This window comes from Emys orbicularis, chromosome 4 (assembly GCF_028017835.1).
Source record: "Emys orbicularis isolate rEmyOrb1 chromosome 4, rEmyOrb1.hap1, whole genome shotgun sequence".
Taxonomy (NCBI): domain Eukaryota; kingdom Metazoa; phylum Chordata; order Testudines; family Emydidae; genus Emys; species Emys orbicularis.
In genome coordinates, this window is record NC_088686.1 from 16,808,998 (window position 1) to 16,834,604 (window position 25,607).

General features: G+C 42.3%; 1 protein-coding gene across 1 annotated transcript in view; it reads right to left on the reverse strand.

Annotated features, from left to right (window-relative positions):
- The window catches only part of ESR2 (estrogen receptor 2), a 73,341-nt gene that overhangs the window by 32,306 nt on the left and 15,428 nt on the right, over positions 1-25,607 (reverse strand). The window contains exons 4-6 of the mRNA XM_065404288.1: positions 15,907-16,209; positions 2,550-2,688; positions 923-1,056 (exon numbers count right to left, since the gene is read on the reverse strand). Coding sequence (XP_065260360.1) covers positions 923-1,056; positions 2,550-2,688; positions 15,907-16,209 — 576 coding nt within the window. The remainder of the gene's footprint in view (positions 1-922; positions 1,057-2,549; positions 2,689-15,906; positions 16,210-25,607) is intronic.

The following is a 25,607-nucleotide window of genomic DNA, read 5'->3' on the forward strand; positions in this document are numbered from 1 at the left end:
TATTAGATGAGCAAGACTCTTAAGAAAATGTATTGACAAACTTGCTAAATAAAAGGATAAAATTCTGTTTTCTGTTAAAATACAGGTATTTTACTTATTTATGGATAGACAACAGCTGGACATAAGTATCTCTGATTCCCCTTCAGAATTATCCTGAGGCTACATACTGAAAATAGTAGATATAAACAATATCATATTTTGTTTATACAGATGTTGTTTTGGGTCACATCACTACACGATGGACTCTGGGATGAAATGATTACAGCGAAGTCTACCAAGAACAAGGCCAATACATAACATGCTCAAATAAATTTGTTAGTCTCTAAGGTGCCACAAGTACTCCTGTTCTTTTTGCAGATAAAGACTAACACAGCTGCTACTCCTAAACCAGGGATGTAGTTCCCAAAAATATTTTGCAGATCAGCTGAATGCTTTAAATTATTTCTGCTGGTGAATTATAATTAAAAAAAAACCTGGTATGAAGGGAGCAAAGAGGCCGCAGACAGCAGCCCAGAGGGGCTTACCCACATCACAAATGCTCCTGATCCAGAGGGATAGGAGCAGAATTTCCCACTGATCAGCAGGCTCCAGCAATTTAAAAGGACAAGCCCCTGACCCTTCTGTGGGCCATAAACTCCACTCCCTGAAGAGTGCGTACAGACTTTTGAGTCCCTTTACCAGGTTTTACCCTAGAATGCAGCCCAAAAATATCTGTCTAATAATAATATGACCTAGGACTTGACTGAATATACCAAACAAAAAGCCATTAAAATGTTAGCAACAAAAAGCACTTTCTATTTTTTCTTTCATTCTTTTTCAATGGTTCATGTGTCCTTTGATATTTTTGCCAATTTTAGACACAGATTTTCCCCCTAAATAGTCAGCACAACTTGACATACCTCAAGGGAAAATGTGTACTCACTGGAATTGAGAAGAATCATAGCCTTGACACACAGATACTCCTTGTGCTGTAATTTCAGCTCTCGAAATCTTGATGTTGTGGCCAGGAGCATGTCAAAGATTTCCAGAATTCCTTCTACACATTTCCCCTCATCCCTATATAAACATAGAACAAAGAGATGATCCCCCTGCCCAAAAGAGCTTACAATTTAAGTATAAGAAAAGAGACAACAGATGGAAATAGAGACAGTGGAGTACAAGGAAACAATTAGACAATATTGGTCAGCATGATCGACAGTGATCTCAGCTCACTAACTGCGTGTGGTCAAGTTTTTTTGTAGGCATCACGACAAAGGAAAATTTTAAGGAAGGATTTGAAGGACAAGCTATCATTGATTTAAAAGAGAAAAGTGAACTTTACAAATAACTATTTGTTTGAGAAGGTATATTCCCTACAGTAGCTGAAGATCTCCATAAAAATCGGATCACAGACCACATATAACTTCTTGAAAACTTTTTTTTAATTTACAGAATACCCTTAATGTCTGCTGACCCAGACTCTGCCCTACCTTGCTGAGATGAGGGAATGTATACAACAGGCAATCCATATTCAGAACATACCTGCTTCTATAAAAAATCCAATGCATAACACATTTTTCTTAGTAATTTCTTTAGTATTGTCTTGAACAAAGCATATCCTTGAAATGATTTTTATGTAAGTAAATCAACATTTATGCCATATCATTTGGAAACAGAATTTGTTTCCTTTGCTACAGAACCAATATTGCCTTTTAACTATCTGCAGCCTATAAGATGATGCTTTGTATCTCACTCAGGCACATTACTGTTACAGATCTGAATTTTTGCTTTTTTTCCCCATAGGTGCAAAGTGCTTAAGAAACAATATTTTAGGGCCAGGTAGGAGAGTAGATTACTTCATTGACTTTTCACCTTTGGGAACCTGCTCAAATTCTGATTAGGTCTCGCAGAGAATCGTTCATATTACATCCCATCCAACTGGCACACACTGCTATGCGGATGCCTGAAAATGGCAATATGGTCACTTGTAACATATGGAATTAACTCAACTAAAGAAAAGTTTTCAGTGTTTATTTTATTTACATAGCACACAGACACACAGCTATTCCCTACTTCACTAACATTGCAAAGCCTGTTATTTTTGCCATATTTAGAAAAATTAGTGTACTGTAATGATACTGCAAATGGAGAAGATGCTATAAAAGTATATTTAGGTGGGGATCATATATGTTATGTTTGATAAAATGTCTAGTCTTTCTTGGAGGAATCTAGTAGCTACAAAAACTATTTTTAAATTGTGTTTTTTAAAAAATTGGTAAGTGTCTAGAGTGCTGGACAGACACTAGAGAAATCAACAAATACTGGTATGTTGAACATAGTTATTTATGACAGGAATTATTAAGGAACTCACAAGTTTGATCCACCTGACAATATTATTTTTGTCTAGAGTTCTTTCTGGAGACATTAGGAACCTCATAACATTATTTTTACAGTATCATTTACTTTCAAGTGTGAAATGTTAATAGTATCCCTAATGGCTATATGCTCCCTTTTACCATATGCTGAAATTAAACATACATCAGAAGAGACTAATTTATATTTTTCCTCACCTGTCTAATACAAGATCTGGTGCAAAAATTAGCTTGCCAGGATAATCAATCGACCTCCACATCAGACCCACCATTAAAACTTCCATCCAACAACTCTCCAAGAGCCTCACTTGGTCATACAGACTGAGCTCTATGAAGCCTAAAACAATGAAATAGTAACGTCAGACATGTCCACCTATCTGTTTCATTATTTTGTAAAAAAAAGAAAAGGTTAAAAAGAGCACAGAAAATATCTCAGACACTAGAAGAAAATAGTCACAAGTTATATGTTGTGGAGTAAACTTACCACAAAACAGTTTTAAAATCATGAAGAATCATACTTGTGTTACTGCTTTTGCATACAGGATGAAATTCCTCTGTATGCACAGAGCCAGCTCTAGGTCTACACACCTCTCTGTGCAAGGTAAATTTCTATTAGCAGCAACAAAGGAACAGAAGAAGTAGTAGCAGAGTGTAACTCATTCCATTCCATTCTACTGCTCCTACTGGGGAACTGATCCTCTGCTGCTGCTCCTAGTAGGACACTGCTCGGGTACAGAGGATGATTAAGAGACAGAATAACAGAGATAAACAGAGGGGGAGAGAATACACAAAGAGAATTAAAAATGGAAGAAACAAAAGGATGGTCAAATGTAATGAGGCTCAAAAATCAAGGAGGGACAAACGGAACAAGGGACCAGACCAGTGGTCTAATCTCAGTGCACCCGTGTTCACAACCAAGCTTAAGCCTTGTCAAACCTGGGTATTTATAGTTGGGCACCTAAAGTGCGTGACTTCCAAACAAACACCCATAATTCCTCTAAAACCCCATAGTGGAAAATCATGAAGTAACCTGACCATAGATGCAGTTTATTCCTAACCCTTTTCAATCAGTTGTATTAGATTTTTATATCATGAGATTTTTATAGCCACTCAGGTTCTCGTTATCCTGCCTAATATATCTGTGGATGTTCTCATTATTCATAAAAATGCCCAATTCCTTTTTTAAAATTTACTCAACTACTGGACTTGATGTATAGTAGTAATGAGTTCCACATGTTCCTATACATTTTGTGAAAAGTATTCCCTTTGTGTAAGTTTTAAATGTATTGCCTTTCAATTTCATTCAGTAGCCCCTTCTTATAGTAAGAGAAAGGGAAAAATAGGAGCTTCCAATTTACCTTCTCTAGACCCAGGGTCCCATGTTTTCTATGATTCTTCTGCCATGGAATATGCTGTGAAATTCACTGCTTGCTGCAGGTTGTGCTCTAGAACATTTGTTTTCAATAAGTGAGATATATTTTTGAATTGAAAATGCCTACTTTGCAGAAGTTGTCAGGGTGAAGCTGGAGGTTTTGGTAGCTATGGAATGGGCAGTTGGGGCTTTTGGAATCTGTTCTGGTATGGGAGGCAGTATGGGATTGCGCATAAAGCACAGTAGCTGTCTGTTTTTGTTGAAGTGATCTGCAGTTCAGTGTTAACATTCCATTGTGATAAATGGAGCAGCTCATGCTTTTCAGAGCTACTGTTTCAGGCAGTCTGCAGACTCAGGGAGACACAATTATGTCATGAGGTCTAAAAATATAGATTTTAAATATTGAAAACTTGGGTTGTGGCAACAACAAATCAAACTTAATATCAAAATAAACAACACTGGCTACTGTATGGATTATATAATTCTTTTTCATATTTAATTTAATAAAAACATCGATTTTTAATTTTCAGCTGATATAGAATTACTGCCAGTGTCACAGAATCTGGATCCAATTATCGCACAGAGTCTTATCTATATAATTTGGTATTTTGTATACTTCTATTATGTGCCCCCTTGTATGTGTCTTCTCTAAATGAAGATTTAGGTCAGTCAAAGCCAGAGAAGACTAAGAAAAATCATAGGGACACATATCAAAGTTAAGAAAATGTGCATCACTTTGCTGAGTTGTAAATTAACTGTAACCATGCAGGAATAGGACCTGTCACTTTAGACAGTGAAAGGAAAACTTTTGATCAATATACAGTGGCAGTCAAAAAAGCATACCAAAAAAACCTCCCACCCCAAATACACAAAAACAAAATTTGCAGTATAATAAATAAGATGCCATTATAAAATTAAAATGTTCTAATGCCACTATATAAATGAAATGGTACACTCTCACCTGGAATATTGTGTCTGTTTCTGGTCACCCTATTTCAAAAGTCCTACTAAGCTATGGAACTCAATGGTATATAGTGGGAATGAGTTCTAGTCAGCCTATTTCTATTGCCAGTGTAATACAGGAGGTCAGATTAGATGATCACAATAAGAACGGCCATACTTGGTCAGACCAAAGGTCCATCTAGCCCAGTATCTTGTCATACGACAGTGGCCAATGCCAGGTGCCCCAGATGGAATGAGCAGAACAGGTAATCATCAAGTGATCCATCTCTTGTTGCCCATTCCTAGCTTCTGGCAAACAGAGACTAGGGACACCATCCCCGCCAATCCTGGCTGGACCTATCCTCCATGAACTTATCTAGTTCTTTTTTGAACACTGTTATAGTCTTGGCCTTCACAACATCCTCTGGCAAGGAGTTCCACAGGTTGACTGGGCGTTGTGTGAAAAAAATACTTACTTTTGTTTGTTTTAAACCTGCTGCCTATTACTTTCATTTGGTGGCCCCTAGTTCTTGTGTTTTGAGAAGGAGTAAATAACACTTCCTTATTTACTTTCTCCACACCAGTCATGATTTTATAGACCTCTAACATATCCTCCCTTAGTCGTCTCTTTTCCAAGCTGAAAAGTCCCAGTCTTATTAATCTCTCCTCATACCGCAGCCATTCTGTACCCCTAATCATTTTATTGCCCTTTTTTGAATCTTTTCCAAGTCCAATATATATTTTTTGAGATGGGGTGACCACATCTGCACACAGTATTCAAGATATGAGCAATAGTCCCTTCTGGCCTTTGAATCTATATGAAAAAGAATATAGCAGAAGTAGACAACAGTGAACAGTACAGTTCCTGATCACTACTATGTTAAACTAGCTAACCTAAAAATAATTTAAACTTTAAAAGCAAAAATAATTTTGAAGATTTCTATGCCACTAAACTGAGAAAAATATTTCAGCTTGATCACACCCACTAACACCAAAGATATATTCTGCAATAGAGAAAAGCCAATTGCAGTCACAATAGAACAATATGACCAAAAATAATACCTAAAAAATAGAAAAACATATTCAAATTAAAGAAAATATTAATTTAAAAAAATACTTATGAAAAGCAGCTATAGCTTGCCATCTAGGAAAGTAACTAATATAATGCACCTACCCATTACTGTCACTTCTACTTTGAGTGATAAAATAAGATAACAAGTAAAAGTTGTGTTAGCTATCACAAGAGGTAGTGTTGGGCACTCAGAATTGGGAATGCATTCAATTTAATGTCACTTCTATTTTCTGCATTGTTCTAAAACTAATGGTCTATTTGTATTCTATAAGACACAAGCTAATTAGTAAAAATAACATACACAATACTCTGATAATGCTTCTAGGATCTGTATGATGATTTCTAATTGCCTTAATAACTTTTTTCTTGTAGTTGGAATATCCCCAAGATTTGCAATGCTCTGAAAATAAAGACACTACAAGTATGCAAAAACCAAACCAAACAAAAACTCAGCAACAAAATATAGTAATCAGAGCTGCAATTAAAGTTCTGTTCCATGAAGGACTTGAAATTTTAAAATTTGGCTCTGTTCAAACTGGATTGAAAACTGAAAATTTCATAATTCTGTGTGAAAAAAAATTATTTTTTGTTTCAGATTATTTTAAATGCTTTAAATACAATAGTTACAAAGAAAATGCATTTTAAAAAGCCAAACCAAAACATACATTTCTTTCTGAACACATTGGAACTTGTCCCCAAAATAAAATTAACCTAATTTTGCAAAATGTGTAATTTCGACAGAACCACATATTCCAATGGAGTACAGTTCTGCAGTTTCTCCAATCAACCCGAACAACAACAAAACATACTGATGCATAATAGGAATCACTGTTTAGCGTTCTCTTCCTTAAATTTACACATATTTTACACCACTAGGAATAAGGGTGAATGGTTTAGACCAGGGATCAGCAACCTTTGGCACGCGGCTCGCCAGGCCAATGGGGGCTGCGGGAAGCGGCACAGGCCGAGGGATGTGCTGGCTGCCGCCCCCATTGGCCTGGAACGGCAAACCACGGCCAGTGGGAGACGCGATTGGCCAAACCTGCGGATGTGGCAGGTAAACAAACCAGCCCGGCCTGCCAGGGTGCTTACCCTGACGAGCTGTGTGCCAAAGGTTGCCGATCCCTGGTTTAGACATTCAGCGTCAGGACATACAAGCCTCAGTTCTCAGTCTAATCTTCTTTCTTCAACTTGCCATGAGTTCTCACCATCTAGTTCATCTCTCAATCATAAACTCAATCCTGCAAACACTTACCACCAGATGTCACACTCACTACCACTAGTAGTCCTACAGTAGTCTTACTGGGACTCCTAGTAGTAAGCACTATGCTTGAAGATAAGTGTTTGCCTGGTTGAGTCCTATGATGCTGTATCTCGGTGTTCCTTTATTGTTTAAATGTTTCTTTTATTTAGCTACTATTCTGTTGGTGAATTTAGTTCTCAGGAAACTGAGGGACTACAGTCATTGGCTTAGTATATGCTAAACAATGTGGCCAAAGAGAAGGCAAGCCTCTTCATACAACTTTGTCAATGATCTGCCACTTACACTGGCGAGTAGATCTGGATGAAATTTTTCAACCAAAATTATTTTTCAACAGAAAGTGTATCTTTGTTAACACTGAAATGTTTCATAAATTTGTGTCAGTTCTACTTAACTGTTTTAGTTAAAAAAAACAAAACCTAAAATGCAACAGAGGGTCCTGTGGCACCTTTAAGACTAACAGAAGTATTGGAGCATAAGCTTTCGTGGGTGAAGATCTTGCGTCTGATGAAGTGGGCATTCACTCACAAAAACTTATGCTCCAATACTTCTGTTAGTCTTAAAGGTGCCACAGGACCCTCTGTTGCTTTTTACAGATTCAGACTAACATGGCTACCCCTCTGTTACTTAAAACCTAAAATATATTCCAAAAAAATGAAAAATTCTGTTTCAACATTTTCTAAACAAAAGGTTTCAAATTTTTTAAGTTCCAAATAACTAAAATATTTTTTTTAAAATTCAAAAACATTTTTAAATAGTAAAAACCAAAACAGAATGTTTTGATTGTGTCAAAAGACAAAGCGTTTAATTCAACCTGAAATTAATTTTTTGACTTTTCAATTTGCTAGAAGTTTTGAAATATTTTGTTTTCAGTTCAACTTGAAAAAATTTTCTTCAATTTTTCTGAAGTGAAAAATCCGTTGTTTCACAGCTTTACTGGCAAAACTGTTCCTATTGTTCTCCTGGGCCCTTCTTGAACAGAGATTTGTGATCAGTTACATTCTGATTTTGTAAGAATTAAAAAAAGAGAGAAAAGCAGTAGGTCATAATGACAGGGTTGGCATAAAACTGTGGATTTTCTAGGCCAGAACAAATAAGGTTATGATTTAATACTTGTTCTTTGCATTACCAATAACTGAAACATAAAATAATTCCCTGAATATTCCTAACTATTTTTGCCTCTAAACAGAACATGTAATCAATCTGAGCACTGTATTACATACCACTTAGCAAGCTGATGCTCTTGTATAGCAACAACAAAGTAAATGCATGTTGTTTTCAATGACTATAATGGGAGCCGTTCATCAGAATTCCAGGGATGAATTTGGCCTTAACTGTTTTAAAATTATGTAGACATTTTAAATTAAATTCTTAAGTGGAGAAAGAGATATTCATCACTATTCAATCTATTCATCACTGTTGACATATTAAAATGCTAATTTATGGTTCCTAACAAAACTGCTCTTTAGTCCACTTCTTAAAAAGGACATAATTAACATTACATGTGATTGCTGATCTTGTCTAATAAAGAAGTGTTCAATAATTTTAAAATGATAGGGTTGTTCTCTAAATCAAAACATTTTTGGTGAATTATGGAGGTCAAAGAGTTTTTACTCCTGAGGGAATGCATGTGCATAATTAATGAGCGTCACATATTTTAAGTTTTTTTGCACAGAAAAAGCTTCTGCTGGAAAGTTGCTGCAATTCCACCTTTTGCCCACCAGAGGGCACTATGATGATAGAACAGAGCAGCAGCTCCCAGCCAGCTAGGGAAGAAAAAAAGACGGTTACTCACCTTTGTAACTGTTGTTCTTCGAGATGTGTTGCTCATATCCATTCCAATTAGGTGTGCGTGTGCCACATGCACGATCGTCGGAAGATTTTACCCTAGCAACACTCAGTGGGTCAGCTGAGGCGCCTCCTGGAGTGGCGCCTTTACGGTGCCAGATATATACCCCAGCCGGCCCAGCGCCCCCTCAGTTCCTTCTTGCCGGCTACTCCGACAGAGGGGAAGGAGGACGGGTTTGGAATGGATATGAGCAACACATCTCAAAGAACAACAGTTACAAAGGTGAGTAGCCGTCTTTTCTTCTTCGAGTGCTTGCTCATATAGATTCCAATTAGGTGACTCCCAAGCCTTACCTAGGTGGTGGGGTCGAAGTGAGATGTCGCGGAGTGCAGAACCGCTGAGCCAAATACCGCATCACCCCTTCACTGCTGGACGATCGCATAGTGGGAAGCAAAGGTATGCACCGATGACCAAGTTGCTGTCCTACGTATCTCCTGTATGGGTACATGAGCCAGGAAGGCGGAGAACGAAGCTTGAGCCCGAGTGGAGTGGGCAGTAAGGTGTGTAGTTGGGACACCAGCTAAGTCATAGCACGCACTGATGCATGATGTGATCCAGGACGAGATGCGCTGGTTGGAGACCAGAAGGCCCTCCATCCGGTCTGCCACAGCTACGAACAGCTGGATCGTCCTCCTAAAAGGTTTCGTTCGATGTAAAAGGCGAGGGGCCTGTGAACGTCTAGGGAGTGTAGTTGTTCTCGCCGAGAAGCATGCGGCTTCGGATAAAAGACCGGGAGGAAGATGTCTTGGTTGACGTGGAAGGCAGACACCACCTTAGGAAGGAAGGCAGGGTGTGGTCGCAGCTGTACCTTGTCCTTATGGAACATGGTATACTGTGGGTCCGATGTGAGGGCTCTAAGCTCCGACACACGTCTTGACGAGGTGATAGCTACGAGGAAGGCTGTCTTCCAGGAAAGGTACAGGAGCGAGCAGGTGGCCATCGGCTCGAACGGGGCACCCATGAGTCTGGATAGGGCCAGGCTGAGGTCCCACATAGGGGCCAGATGCCGAATTTGCAGGTACAGGCGTTCTAATCCCTTGAGCAACCTGCTGACCATGGGATTGGAGAAGACCAAGCGCCCATTTTCGCCCAGGTGGAAGGCCGAAATCGCTGCTAGATGTACTCTGATGGATGAAACTGCTAGGCCCTTCTGTTTCAAGGACAAGAGATAGTCTAAGATGGTAGGTACTGGCGCCTCCAGTGGGGCAGTATTGCTCAGAGCACACCAGCAGGAGAAACGCTTCCACTTGGCCAAATACATGGACCTGGTAGAGGGCTTTCTGCTACCCAAAAGTACCTGCTCCATCGAAGGGGAGCAACGTAGCTCAGATTGAGTTAGCCATGCAGTATACATGCTGTGAGGTGGAGAGATTGCAGGTCGGGATGACAGAGTCGTCCGTGTTCCTGATTGATCAGGTCCGGCCACAACGGAAGTGGAATTGGAGTGGTCACCGACAGATCGAGGAGAATGGTATACCAACGCTGCCTGGGCGATCAAAATTAAGCGGGCCCTGTCTCTGCGCAACTTGAGAAGGACCCTGTGGACTAACGGGAATGGAGGAAAGGCGTAATACAGGTAGTCTTTCCACGTTATCAGGAAGGTGTCCGACAGGGAACCCCAGGAGCGTCCCTGGAGAGAGCAGAACACCTGGCACTTCCAGTTCTCGCGAGAGGCAAATAGGTCTATCTGGGGAAACCCCCACTTCCGGAAAACAGAGTGGATGACGTCTGGGCGAATCGACCACTCGTTAGCCTGGAAAGATCTGCTGAGGCGGTCCGCCAAGGTGTTCTGGACTCCTGGGAGAAACGACGCCACCAGGTCGATCAAGTGGGCTATGCAGAATTCCCACAGGTGAATGGCTTCCTGACAGAGGGGGGACGATCGCGCTCCCCCTTGTTTGTTGATATAAAACATGGCCGTTGTGTTGTCTGTGAAAACTACAACACAACGGCCCTGAAGGTGCTTGCGGAACACTTGACACGCCAGGGACACTGCTCTCAGCTCCTGTACATTGATGTGCAGGGATATCTCTTGTGTGGACCAAAGGCCCTGTGTGCGAAGGTCCGCAAGGTGAGCGCCCCAACCCAAAGATGATGCGTCCGTGGTTAGGACAAGGGAGGGCTGCGGGGCATGGAATGGTACCCCTTCCCATACCGAGTTGGGGTTCAGCCACCAGACCAGGGAGGTTAAGACTTCTGGCGGTACCGTGACCACTGTGCCCATGTTGTCCCGGCCAGGGCGGTATACAGTTGAGAGCCAGGCCTGAAGTGGACGGAGGCGCAGTCTGGCGTGTCTGGTCACGAAGGTACAAGACGCCATGTGTCCCAGGAGACCGAGGCACGTCCGTGTTGTCGAAGTCGGGAAGCTTTGGAGGCCATGGATAATGCTCGCCATGGACTGAAAGCGGGCGTGCGGTAGGCACGCACGGGCGAGTCTTGAATCTAGGACTGCTTCGATTAAGTCTATTCTTTGGGTTGGCTCCAAAGTGGATTTTTCGACATTGAGCAGCAGGCCCAGCTGTCTGAACAAGCTCATGGTGAACTGAACATGAGATTGCACCTGTTCCTTGCAGCGACCCCGAATGAGCCAGTCGTCAAGGTACGGAAACACTTGGATCCGATGTCGACGGAGTGAGGCAGCTACGACGGCCATACATTTTGTAAAGACCCTTGGTGCCGTGTATAGGCCGAAGGGAAGGACGGTAAATTGGAAGTGCTGTTGGTTGACCACAAAGCGAAGGAAAGCCTGTGCGGCGGGTACATCGCTATGTGGAAGTACGCGTCCTTCATGTCGAGGGTGGCGTACCAGTCTCCAGGATCCAGGGAAGGGATAATGGTCCCCAGGAAAACCATGCGGAACTTCAACCTTACCATGAATTTGTTGAGTCCGCGCAGGTCCAGGATGGGCCGTAGCCCGCCCTTTGCTTTGGGAACTAGGAAATAACATGAGTAAAACCCCCTGCCCCTCAGTTCCCTTGGGACCTCCTCTATAGCTCTGATAGCTAGGAGCGTTTGCACCTCCTGTAGAAGGAGTTGCTCGTGAGAGGGGTCCCTGAAGAGGGACGAGGAGGGAGGGCGGTATCCACTTTCCACCGTACGTAGGACCCAGCGGTCTGACATTATACGGGACCACGCAGGGAGGAAATAGGAGAGGCAGTTGTTGAAAGGCGGGGAAGGATCCTGGAAGGAGACTGGTGCTCCACCCTCGGGCGCAGCTTCAAAAATTTTGTTTGGACCCCGCTAATGGTTTGGGGGGGCCCTGGTTCTGGCCCGTCTGAGGACCAGACTGTCTCCACCTACCACCCTGGCCGCGTCTTCTAGAGAAGTCCTGTCTCGGCCGGGGATTAGGGTAGGTGCGCTGTGGTTGGGGTCGGAAGGGCCTACGTTGCGTCCTGGGGTATGCATGCCCAGTGAACGCATGATGGCCCCGTTGTCCTTCAGACTCTGAAGTCTGGAGTCAGTCTTGTCTGAAAACAGACCATGGCCATCAAAGGGTAGGGCCTGAATAGTCTGCTGGAGTTCTGGTGGGAGACCGGAGACCTGTAGCCACGAGATGCGGCGCATAGCTACGCCTGAGGCTAGAGTCCTAGCCGCCGAGTCTGCCGCATCTATTGAGGCTTGCAAAGATGTTCTGGCTATCTTCTTGCCCTCCTCTAGTAGGGCCCCGAACTCCTTCCTGGACTCCTGAGGAATAAGCTCTTTGAATTTTTGCATTGAGTTCCAGGTATTATAATTGTAGCGGCTCAAGAGGGCCTGCTGGTTAGCCACTCTGAGCTGCAAGCCGCCGGTAGAGTAAATTTTGCGCCCAAATAAATCAAGGCGTCTAGTGTCCTTGGATTTAGGAGCAGGAGCTTGTTGGCCGTGTCTTTCTCTCTTGTTAACAGACTGTACAACGAAGGAGCACAGCTGGGGGTGAATATACAATTATTCGTAGTCCTTGGAGGGACCAAATACTTCCTCTCCACCCCTTTGGCAGTAGGAGGAATAGAGGTCGGAGATTGCCAGATCGTAGTGGCATTAGCCTGGATAGTCCAGATAAAGGGCAAGGGTATTCTGGTCGGGGTGTCGGCAGATAGAATGTCCACTACAGGATCCTCGACCTCCACCACCTCCTCCACCTGGAGGCTCATGTTTTGTGCCTCCCTGTGGAGCAACTCTTGGTGGGCACAGAGGTCTATAGCTGTGGGGCCAGAGGAGGACGTACCCGCCACCGCCTCGTTGGGTGAAAACGAGGAGGATACTCCTGAGACTAACTGGTCCTGGGGAAGGTCTTGCTGGGGAGGGTCCGGCTGCCCTAGGTCCACCATGCTAGGGGCATGGGCCTGAAATGAGGGCAGAGCCGTTGCCTACGAAACACCCGGGGCAGGGCGACTCACAGTGGCCTCCAGTACCAGGGGCTCCGAGTGGGCAGAGCGAGAAGCCCCCAAGGGGACACCTTGGGCCTGATGGTATGCCCAAGGGGTCCAAAAGGACCATTGCGGAGGTCCCTGACCAGGATCCTGTCCCTCATCATGCCATTGGCTAGCACCGTCCGCATCTTGGTCCTGGACATGGTAGCCACTTTCTGCCTGGGACGACCTTGAGGTGGGATGGGACGGCCAAGGTGGAGCCGAGCGTATATGCTGGGTCGCCTTGTGTGGTACCGCGCCGTGGAGATGGAGATCGGCTCCGTGGTCTCGAGCGGTACCGCGATCCTGAGCGGGACCGGCAGTCATATCGGTGCCAGGAGGCAGATCTGGACCTCGATGAAGATCTATGGGCGGAATGGTGCCGGGATTGACTCCAAGTAGATCGGCTCTCGGACCGGCGTCGGGATCGGTGCCGGGAGCTGGACCGGTACCGACCGTACTGGGAAGAAGATCTTCGCGAGGCGGAGCAGCACCGCGAGTGTGACCGGTGCCGAGATGGTGACCGGTGCCGGGACTGCGAGAGGTGCCGCGAACGAGACCAGTGACTGGATCAGGACCGTGACCGGGATTGGGACCTGGATTGGTGCCGTCCTGTCTCACTCTGCGACGGAGGACACAGCATGGAGGGCTTTCCTTTTGAGGGAACAGCCCGTACCAGCGGTACCGAAGGTTGCGACGGTCTTGGCTCGGTGAGCGCAATCAGGTCGTGTGCCGTGGAGAAAGTCTCTGGAGTGGACGGCAGCCCGAGCTCGACCACGGTACGCACCGGGGAGCTTAAGTGCACCGGACTCGATGGCCCTTGTGGCGCCGAAGTCAACGGTACCAGGGTTGGTGCCTTTGCATGACAGTCCAACACGGGACGCAGCTCCGAGGGAGACACAGGCGGTGCCGGCAACTGCAAGGGAACAGCAGGTTGTTTATGCTGCTTCTTCGGTCCCGGAGACAGCGAGCAGCGCCACGCTGGTAGAGGTGCCAGAGACATCCGGTGCCGGGAGTCTTTGTCGGTGTCTGGACATGGTGCTGACCCTTCCGGTGCTGCAGGCGTGCTTCGAGCTGATAAAGTCGGCACTGGGTCTCGGCGCAGAGCCGAGGACATCAGGATAAGTGCCGCTTCCATAAGGAGCTGCTTCAAGCGAAAGTCTCACTCCTTTTTAGTCCGAGGATTGAATGCCTTACAAATGCGGCACTTATCGGATTGATGAGATTCCCCCAGGCACTTCAAGCAGGAGTCGTGGGGGTCTCCCGTAGGCATCGGTTTAAGGCAGGCCGAGCACGGTTTGAAACCCAGAGACCTAGGCATCAGCCCGGGTACCGGGAGGGAGGGAAGGGGAGAAGCCCCTTACCCCCAACTACTATTTACACTAAGAATAACTATTAACTACTACTAAAGAATTAATAACTACTTTTAAAACTATTTACAACTATAAACGAGTGCTACACTAGAAGCTAGGGAAGTGGAGTTCTGCTAAGCCATGCTCCACAGTTCCAACGACCGTCACGGGCAGTAAGAAGGAACTGAGAGAGCGCTGGGTCGGCTGGGGTATAAATCCGGCACCGTAAAGGCACCACTCCAGGGGGCGCCTCAGCCGACCCACCGAGTGTTGCTAGGGTAAAATCTTCCGACGATCGTGCATGCGGCGCGCGCACACCTAATTGGAATTGATATGAGCAAGCACTCGAAGAAGAAATAGCCTACCTTCTTCACAGCACCTGTTGGGCCAGGTCAGAAGACAGGGGCTATGGGGAGACAGACAGCATGGGTCTGCTGGGGAGTCACAGACAGGGGGTCATAAGGGCTAGTCAGGTAGGACAGACTGGGCCAGGGGCTGAATGGGAATGGAGGTGCAGGGCCACAGAGAGGAGGGAGATGTGGGGCCACATGGGGACAGGGGGGTGGCTGAGTGGGGGTGGAGGGACACATGTGGACAGGGGATGCAAGGAGACATGGGGATGCAAGGGGACATAGGGACAGTGGCAGATGTACCTAACTGAATGCAAGAGGCTAGGGGTCAGCCGGGGTCTGCAGGGGGGAAGCTCCCTAACAATCCCTCCCTGCCCCGCAAAAAACCTGTTCCATACTTTTCCTACACATACCCAACAACCCTCCAAGTTCACGCCCAGGCTCCTTCCCAGCAATTACTTCCCCCTCCATTACCCCTGACTCCCCCCAAGCCTTTGCACTGCTTCTGAAGGGTGCGGGAAATACAGTTCTGTACTGTAGTTTAAATGAATTATTACTCAGAGTTCTGTATTAATATGCCTAGTAAGGAATCTACTTGTCAAAAAACATTTCCTCAATCTTTTTTGTTGTCTATATTGTTACAGACATACTTGCTGATAGGTACTTTGAAATAAATGACCAAAAATAATTGAAACTGGTGTGATTATACTGTGTGATTTTGACAAATCAAATATGCAGAATTCTGCAGTATTTTAAAATATTGTGCACAGAATTTTCACTTTTTTTGTTGCAGAATTTGTAAGTTTTCCACTGCCATTTTAAAAGTAAAATCTTAAGGCCTTGAACCTACACATTTATTGCCACGCTGCTTCTACCTCAGAATCTAAACAATGGATTAATATTTATGGTAGAGGTATTTGTACTTAGTACAAAATTTCTATGGAAAAAAATAGTTTTTGAAATTCTTACCAGGAATTTTCTTGGCCCAACCAATCATGTGAACCAATTCTTTGTCTGCAAGTTTTGTCAATGACATCATCATGGAGACTTCTGTAAATGGCTTGTTGGGGCGACTCACCAGCAACACATTAGGAGGTTCAGCTTCAAGTAACGTTAAAACAAACTGCTCAGGACTGAGTGCACAAAGAAGGATTTCTTTCACTCGGGTTGTATTTTCACTATTCTTTTTAGCTTTGCCAGTGCAATGCACTTGATCTTCTGAATTACGATGACGGCGTATGATACGATACCCACAACGTTCTCTTCTTGAACCTGAGACAAAAAAAGTTACATAATTACATTATTTTTTTCTACCACAGTTTTACCTGAATCCAAAAATGGGGAAAGACAACAAGTACATTCCACACTGAATTTAGGATTTTCAAAAGCACTCAGGACTGGTTTAACTATGCTTCCATTGACCTTAGTGGAGGCTCTCTTTTAATCCAAAAGAATATAACAAAGTGAGCTGGATCAGATCTAAAATCTGTTTTAAACTCAGTGGAAAGCTCCCATAGACTTTAGTGAGAGACAGATCAGGTCTTTGATTGCAAACAAAGCGGATATATACATATACAACAGAAATAAATAGTAAGAATGAGTTCTGAAAGCATGTCAATTGATCCAAAATAAATGCCTCACATGGAAATACAAGCTGGACCTTATTAAAGGCCAGAAGTTGTTTGTTTATTGTTCACTATGTCACAGAGCAAGCTGATTTGCTCTGGCTGTGAATACTACTATACTTGAGAACATCATTAATTGTACTTTGAAAAACTGCTAAGAAAAAGTCTTGTTTAAAAGAGGATACTTTCACTTCTCCCAAAATTTAACTATGGGATTTTTGAAAGCAGTCAGCCTTGGCCTAACTTTCATCCCACTTTGTTGCTGAATATATTATATAACAAAAAGGTTTTGTTATTGTTGTCATTCTAGTTACTGCTAAATGGTTATTTGTAAAATCTAGGATTTTGCTATTTAAAAATCAGAGGCATATTTAAATAATTTATCAGAAGATGTTCTTAAACTGAAATTCTCTGGTACCATAACACTTATTTTCCTAAAATAAGTATATCTGAAGTAAGTAAGTAAATAAATAAATGAATAAATAGTTTAGAAGTCAAATTTTTGTTTTAGAGACATCAAAATGTTGTCTCAGTCTCAGTATCTGTCAAACTACTGATATGTAAGAATAAGCCAGTGCTAGTATCAGATGTATTTTGGGCCATTAATGGTCAACTAACTGTGCAATACACTTTATCAAGATCACAACACATGGCAGCAGTCATTAGCTTTGTTTTTTCTAGCAGAATTTTCTTCAAATACCCTCTCTCAAAATCTGCAGGACTCTCTAACCACTACAAGATAAATTTCATACTAACGTGTTCCACTCTTTTCTCCTTGTCAGGGAATAATAAGATTCCTTTAAATTACAAGTTGGAACAGAAAGCACTTGCACCACTTCACTCTGTCCACCCATAGCTATTAGTGATCCCTCTTTCAACAGGACATTACATGCAAACTAACGTTATCAATAGACCATTGTTTAATTTAGAGTAAGACAGGGACCTTGACTGGACCTTCACTTCAAATACATATAACATTAAGCATCAAAGAGTCAAATAAATAAATCTCCCAAAGTACCAGAAACAATCACAGTAAAAATATTGCTTGACCATAGAATCAATACAAATATAATTGAGCGGTCACTGGGCAAATATGAACAAATAAAATAGATCTGCTATATACATTTGTTTAAAACTGCGGGACAATACTACAGCTGTTTCTGTTACATTTTTCTCAGTTCCTTTTATATTCTAAGAGGTTGTTGCAGAACCCAGTGCAAATTTCAATTCTTCATGTAACCTTGGGCTTATAAGGATAATTTTTAGCATAGTGCCTTAAAGGGAGCAGTTGTGGGTTGTTGTTGTTGGTTTCTTTAATAGTTAACCTTTAGCACTGTCAAAAGAGTTGGCAACAGGCTTTAACAACCATATAAACCCTGAGTTCTAGGTCACCATTTAAGTATAAATGCAAAAGGAAAAGATTAACTACTCTGGTGTGACTTGCAAGTCTTGGAAAATCTGTATTTATTGAAGAGTTAGAACAATGAGATACAGCTAAATATATAGCTCTGTATTCCCATGACTTAAGATTCTGATCAAGTTAAACACTTAACCATGTGCAGAAGTCAACAGGACTACGCACACACTTAAAGTTACACACCTTGCATATGCTGGGGCTTCTGTGGGCCAGTCAGGTGCCCCAAAACAAGTTAGAGCAGACTGAGAGATTGCCCTAATTTGTTCCACAGCTGCAATAATTCCTGTGGGCATTTACACCAGCCAAGAATAGCTGTATGTAACACCACACCAACTATATCTCCTGTGCCAAACAGGGCCGGCTCCAGGCACCAGCTGAGCAAGCTGGTGCTTGGGGCGGCAGATTGTTCGAGGTGGCACTCTGCCCAATCCTAGGGCGGCACAGCGGCTTTTTTTTTTTTTTGTTCCGCACCGGCCGCCCTGTAGGGGGCGGCGGCACGGAGAACCAGAGCGCCCTGCAGGGCAGTCCTCTTCCTTCCCTCCCCGCCGACCGGAGCAGAGCCCTCGCGGCAGGCGGCAGAAGCCGGTGCCGTGGGAGGGGGCCGTGTGGCAGCGCCCCGCTGTAGCCCTGGCCACCCCCTTCTCTCTCTCCCACCCACTCCCTCCCCCCCCCCCCAGCCGGTCCCCCTGCACCCGCCGCGCCGCAGGTTTTTTTTTTTTTTTTTTTTTTGCTTTGCCGTTCTGGCCGCCCTGGTTTTTTTTTTGCTTGGGGCGGCCAAAAAGCCAGAGCCGGCCCTGGTGCCAAAGTTCCTGTGGAGTGGAGTAGGGTCAGTTATGCACCCAATAGCATCTCCCCATTTGTCAGGATATTATAGTGATTTTATAGACCCTTCATTTCTGGGGCACAACACACTGATGAATCTAATCTCCTAAAGCCTCCTACTCTCTATAGAATTGTATAACCTATATTAAAACATGTTCATGCTGTTTTAAAAAAACAAGGTCAATTTTGACCCAATGTAGTCACATTGAGTGATAACAGAATTTGGCTTCCTGAATTTAGAGTTGAGGTAAGCTTCCAAATTGCCTTTTTACTAAGTACTATTTGAGGGGCTCTGCTATGTCTGTTCTACAATTAATCACCACAGAGAATCCACCACTGAACTTTCATCCAGCTACACTACTAATTCTTTATTCCATGTAAAGTATGTACCAATGTAGTTTTGGTTTAAGCCTAATATTCCTTTTCAGTTAAGTTGGTATTTGGTGTGTGTGTGTGTGTGTGTGTGTGTGTGTGTGTGTACATTCTACACCTTACCCCTATACTATCACACAAATATTGATATTCACAGACTGTAGTAAGACTATACAATTGTTAATTTTTCCTACAAAGCGGCAAGATCTTTTAAATTACTTTAGAATGAAATATTCAACTAATTCAAATTTCATCTCATCATTTCTTGTACTTTAAAAATATAATAATGTTAGCATTTGTGCTCTATTTCAAACATAACAGCAAAACTTGGTCCATCAATGGCTATTAGCCAGGATGGGCAGGAATGGTGTCCCTAGTCTCTGTTTGCCAGAAGCTGGGAATGAGTGACAGGGGATGGATCACTTGATGATTACCTGTTCTGTTCATTCCCTCTGGGGCACCTGGCACCGGCCACTGTTGGAAGACAGGATACTGGGCTAGATGGACCTTTGGTCTGACCCAGTAGGGCTGTTCTTATGTAAAACTTATATTTAATTTCAATGAAAACTAAACTGTGTCCAGCGCACAAATATCAAATGACAACATTTTCCCTTAAAAGACCTCTTTTGCTCCACAAATATACTTTGTGATAACAAAACAAAACAAAAAAAAGAAACACAGGATACTGAATTATAATTTGTATTTGGTTTAATTAATCTGAAATTGTCATAATAGACAAAGGATGATTCACATATCAGCACATCTGGAATGCAGTTCTTCAGTAATTAACAGGATGCAGTTTAATTCAGTATTAAAATTTATTTTGTTTGGATTTGAAAAAAGAATTATAGCAAAACATGACTAAGAATATAACATTTAGATCTGCTAACTTAATTAACAAATCATGATACAGCACCTTTTAAGTTAATCAAATGCTGTTTTAAATTATTAATAAAGCTTCCATGATTTCTTTTGAAACATAGTGCACTCTTAATATTTTATCCTATCTTTTCATCTATAGCTCTTTAAGTACTTGACAAAAAATGTGCAGACATATTAGCCCAACATTATATTTGGCCTAAGTACAGCAATTTGAAGCAATCTGTATGAAAAGCTTGCAGTCTAGCAAATAACACATTGACATACAGAGATCAAGGTTTGTTACTCTCCCACTCCTATGTAACTTTTGGAAAGTCACTTAAATGCCATTCCTCATTTATATAATCTAGAAAATGCAGGTAATACCAGAGAAGGTGTTTTGGTAAAGAATGCAGAAGTCAGTCATTTTACCAGATACTTTCATTTTGCAGAATAAAGCTGTAATTAACAACGTCCCCTGTAGTTTATATGGGACTCCACAATAAGAGCACTATTTTCACACGTTGCCTGGGATAGCATAAAAACTAGTCACCAGAGCAGAACAGATGCATCATATTAAATAATTTACTCTACTTATTTTTTTTTGTTCACTAATTGACCATGAACAAATTACAAAATTTTCTAATTCTTTCATTATTTAAAATGAAAAATTCCTTCAATAAATGATTTTTGCTTTGCAGATCATTTGTTTGCTTTTTATTTGTAAGTTGCAAATATTGCCAATTTCTGCTGTGTTGAATAGTTACATAAGTCAGGAGCATTGCTTTTGCTCCCTAAATGATGGCTTATGTAGCTAACAAAATCAGCATGAACTGTGAATTTTACAAATGAATATACAATTCAAAATTCACTTTTGTTTGATATTTGAGCTTAATTTTTATATGTATTTTTGAATTAGTACCCACAGATTCATTCAGCTATACTGATCACAAAGAAATTGCTGTCTGCCAGACACTGTAGAACAATGGATTAAATTACTATAATTTCTACAATGGCTACAATGAAAGCCAGTGCAGTTACTGAATTTGAATTCCACACAGTGCTGTGAAAGTCATTTTCTTTCATTTCTAACAACATAAGTAAATTTGGAATATTTGAAAATTCCACCTAAAAAAGTGAGTTCAATTTTCTAACATGGGGAAAAGGACATCTAAATCCTGCACTTAGCAACTCAAACTGGCACATGAACTTGTAAAAAGCCTGACAAGCCTATTGACTGATGAAAGTACTGAAAGACAAGATTTGGACATTCCATTAATGACCCACACATTTGAAAAATCAGGTTCTGTATTTTCTGAACTCCTTTAATACCATTCATTGGCAGTACATGGAGAAACACAAAATTCATGCAAAAAAAGAAACAGTGAAAGAAAAAATAAACCCAGTCAATAGGAAACCTGAAGAGTCATTAAGGAAGGGGTCTACTCCAGTCCCAGCAAGCAACAAACAAACAAAAAATACCAACCTAGCCACTCCCAGAGTGGATAGGATAGCAAAAAGATGAGTACCTCCCCTCTTCTTGATTGCCCTGGATAAATGGCTCAATCCATGTCAGGCTCACCAAGGCCAATATCAGAAAGCTCCAAAAGATATTCAGCTGAGGCAGTGGAACTCCAAATCGTCTCAGCTCCTCCAACGCTGCAAAAGGAGCTCCCAGTCCACACTGAAAAAGTAAGACAAGTTGAGGGCAAAGATACCCATACTTGAAGGACAGGTTCAGGTAGAAAGGGTAATCAGCATGGTGATGCGCACACATCACCCACAAATTATCCAACTTTTCTGATACACTTTGCCTGAGCCTGCTGGACTGGGTTTATTTTTTATTTTTTTATTTTTTTGCATGAATTCTGTTTTCCCCTTGTGCCTGGTGAGGTGTTAAACAGTTACTTTTCCACAGCTGGTCATTTTGGCATTTTTTTCTGACGCTGTTGATGTGGCGATGTGTTTTCTCTGATGTGAAATTTACCAGTATACTAGCCTTCTTAATCTGAAGAGTGAGCCACAAGGATTCCTAAGGAGAAACTTGCAGATGCAGTGTCTGAGGTTCTCATTTTTCTTTTGGCAGTGGTGGTATTTCCCATATTAATCTCCAGTATCACCTTGATACAAAGTTCTAAAAAAAAAATAACCTTCCCCACCTGTGGTCTGCTGCTTGGACTTCTGAGACATCACTGCCGTCTTAAATGATGAGAAGAAAAATCAGACCAGGAGACTGCACAGCAATGTTTTCCTAATGTCTTCCACTGTGTCAAAGGGTTTATGTACAAACCAATCATCTTTTTAAATTATTGAAAACTTCTGTCGATGAAATCCCCAATGAGGATTTGTTGGCTTTAAAATCTGAAATTATATTCATGCCAGATTTTGCAAACTCAGTTTGGGTTTTACTTTATGGAAGCTTTCCATGCTGGGGTGGCTGGTGCTTAATGAACTATGTTGTCCCTCTGCTGGGAAGCAGAGCTCCATACCAGCCCCAGCTTGCCAAAAGTCCACTTTCCCAAGTATCCCCTCCCATCCTGTGTTTCAGCACCAAAAGTGGACCAAACCAAACCATTCAGTAGAAGAGGGGGAAGAAACCTCAATTTAGGAGAAAGTGGAACGAACCTTCCTCGTCCCTAGAGTAAACAGTCTTATTAAAGCAAATCTCTAACGAGAAAAAAAAAAAAAGAGTGGAAAATTTATCATTTTGCTCCATGGAAAATAGTATTTTATTTTCTATGAAAAAATACATCTTTAATTATTGCAGTTTGTTTTAAATGCATGGGCATATGGAAGTCAATGAGACCTTTACCTAATGAACTGTGGGATTGAGCCTACAATCCATATTACTAAAGTAGGCTTCTGTTGCTCACGTCAACCCAAAACCTAAATTTGATAGACATCACCTTTTCTCACAGATGTCTTGTAAGTGACCTGATGAGATTCTTTGAGACAATTCAGTTTTGATTGCAAGGTATGTAATTTGTGTTTTCATCGAAGTTCCTAACTGTTAGGGTGGTTAAACACTGGAATAAATTGCCTAGGGAGGTTGTGCAATCTCCATCTCTGGAGATATTTAAGAGTAGGTTAGATAAATGTCTATCAGGGATGGTCTAGACAGTATTTGGTCCTGCCATGAGGGCAGGGGACTGGACTCGATGACCTCTCGAGGTCCTTTCCAGTCCTAGAATCTATGAATCTATGAATCTTCCAAAAAACTGAACTAGACAGAGTTCTCATGAATTTCATTTGAGGAAACTTATCTGATTTCAATGTAACTATTTTAAAAAACACTGATGTTATTTATTTGTCTTTAAAATTCTCATATTTAAGCATTTTTAAGGAGCAGTTTTAGTCTACATTGAATGTTATTAGAACATGAGTATATTTGGGAGAAAACAGTAAAAATTCCAGTTCTATAAATTTAGGAAGATAAATGGGCAGTGTCAACCCAAGATTTAGATCAGTAGTAGTAGTAGTAATTACTATCATGCCCAGTCATGTATCAACACCCCATTGTGCTAGGCACTGTACAAACACAAAACAAAATAGTCTCTGCCCAGAGAACTTAAAGAAGTGTTTTAGAGATTTCTTTTTTCAGCACAATTAGAACAATTTTTGGTCACTTTTAAAAACCATTCTCCCGCAATTTTTGAAACTCAGATACTGCAGCTCATTTAGGGCCCATTCCTGCAAAGACTTACACTTGCTTAACCTATAAGGATTGTGAATAGTCCCATCAAAGTCACTGACTACTCATTGAGTAAAATCTGCAGAAGTGGCTAAGTGACTTAGGACCCTAAATTGCATTTTCAAAATGAAATTAGGCATTTAGGCACCTAAGACTCAGTGAAAGTCAATGGGAGTTAGGCTCCTAAAGACCAGAATTTTAAAGTTATTTAAGTCACCTAATGATCTGGACCTAAGGGTGAGATTCATGAGAGCTTGTGGCACATTAGAGACTAACAAATTAATTTGAGCATAAGCTTTCGTGGGCTAAAACCCACTTCCCCACTTCATCAGATGCATGGAGTGAAAAATACAGTAGGCAGTTTATATATTACAGCACATGAAAAGATGGGAGTTGCCTTACCAAGTGGAGGGTCAGTGCTAACGACGACAGTTCAATCAAGGTGGATGCTGCCCATTCCCAACAGTTGACAAGAAGGTGTGAATATCAACAGAGGGAAAATTGCTTTTTAGTCGGCCATTCTTCAACAAAAACACTTAAAAAACAGACTTCAACGAGAAACTGCAGAACTGGAATTAATGTGCAAACTTGACACCATCAAATTATGCCTGAATAAAGACTGGGAGTGGCTGGGTCACTACAAAAAGTAATTTTCCCTCTGTTGATATTCACCCCTTCTTGTCAACTGTTGGGAATAGGCCACTTCCACCTTGATTGAATTGAACAGACTAACACGACTAATCCTCTGAAACAAGAGACACCTTGTGACTCTTTAGCCTAGTGGTTAGAGTACTTAGCCAGGATGTGGGAGACAAGGAGTCAATTCCCCCCTCTACCAGATGTGGAGTAAGGATTTGAACTTGGGTCTCCCACCTCCCAAGAGAGTGTCCTGTCTACAGGGTATTGTGGGTCAGGTCTCTCTCCATCTCTACTGTTGGAGTTCTTCTACTGTATAAATAATTAAATATTCACTGGTTCCACAAGCAAGTGACTCTATATCCAATGGGATGTGCGAGGTTCTAGTCCCTCATCAAGGTGGGAACTGAATCCAAGTCTCCCATATCCTGAGTGAGTGCTCTATCCATTGGGCAAAAGTTCATAAAAAGGAACACCGCTCTTCCTCCTCCCCCAAGGGCACGATAGGCGGGGAAAGGTCTAGTTTATGAATCCCAGTGGGGCTTAGGTTTAAATTAGGGTATGTCTACACTTCAAGCTGAGGGTTTGATTGCCAACTCGAGGAGCCACATTAATGCTAGCTGTCATTGGGCTAGCACTCTCAAAGGAGATTGCAGCCCAGCAGTGTGAGCGGTGGGAGGGCCTAGCTGCCCCAAGTATGTACTTAGCGTCTTTGATGGGCTTACACTGGAGGCAGTTAGCCCCTCCTGCCACTTGCATTGCTCATCCTCGAGTTGGGAATCACATCCCCAGTTCAAAGTGCAGACATACCCATAGGTGCCAAGCACTGGGCAGTGACAGACTTTGGCGGCTGTACACATGCCCAGCTGATGAAATTTAGGTGTCTGGGGACTTTAATGGTGGAAACTTAGGTGCCTAGGGATTTTAAGTGCCTACAGAGTTAGGCAGCAACTGAGCATGGGTTTGTGAATGTCAGTGGCAGCTAAATATTGACTTTTGGCCACTGGACACCTAAACCCCCTTTGTGAATCGCACCCTAAGTGTCTAAATCAATTCTGAAAATGGGGCAGACACGTCTGAAAATGTTACCCAGTACATAAAGTTAAGATATGCACACATTTGCAGGATTGGGGGCTTACTTCAGGAGAACCAGATTAAAGCAACTACCCTATTATCATTATTTACTTTTTATATTTCCCTCAGCTTAGACAATCAGCAATGGTTGATCTAGGCCAGTATCCTGTCTCCG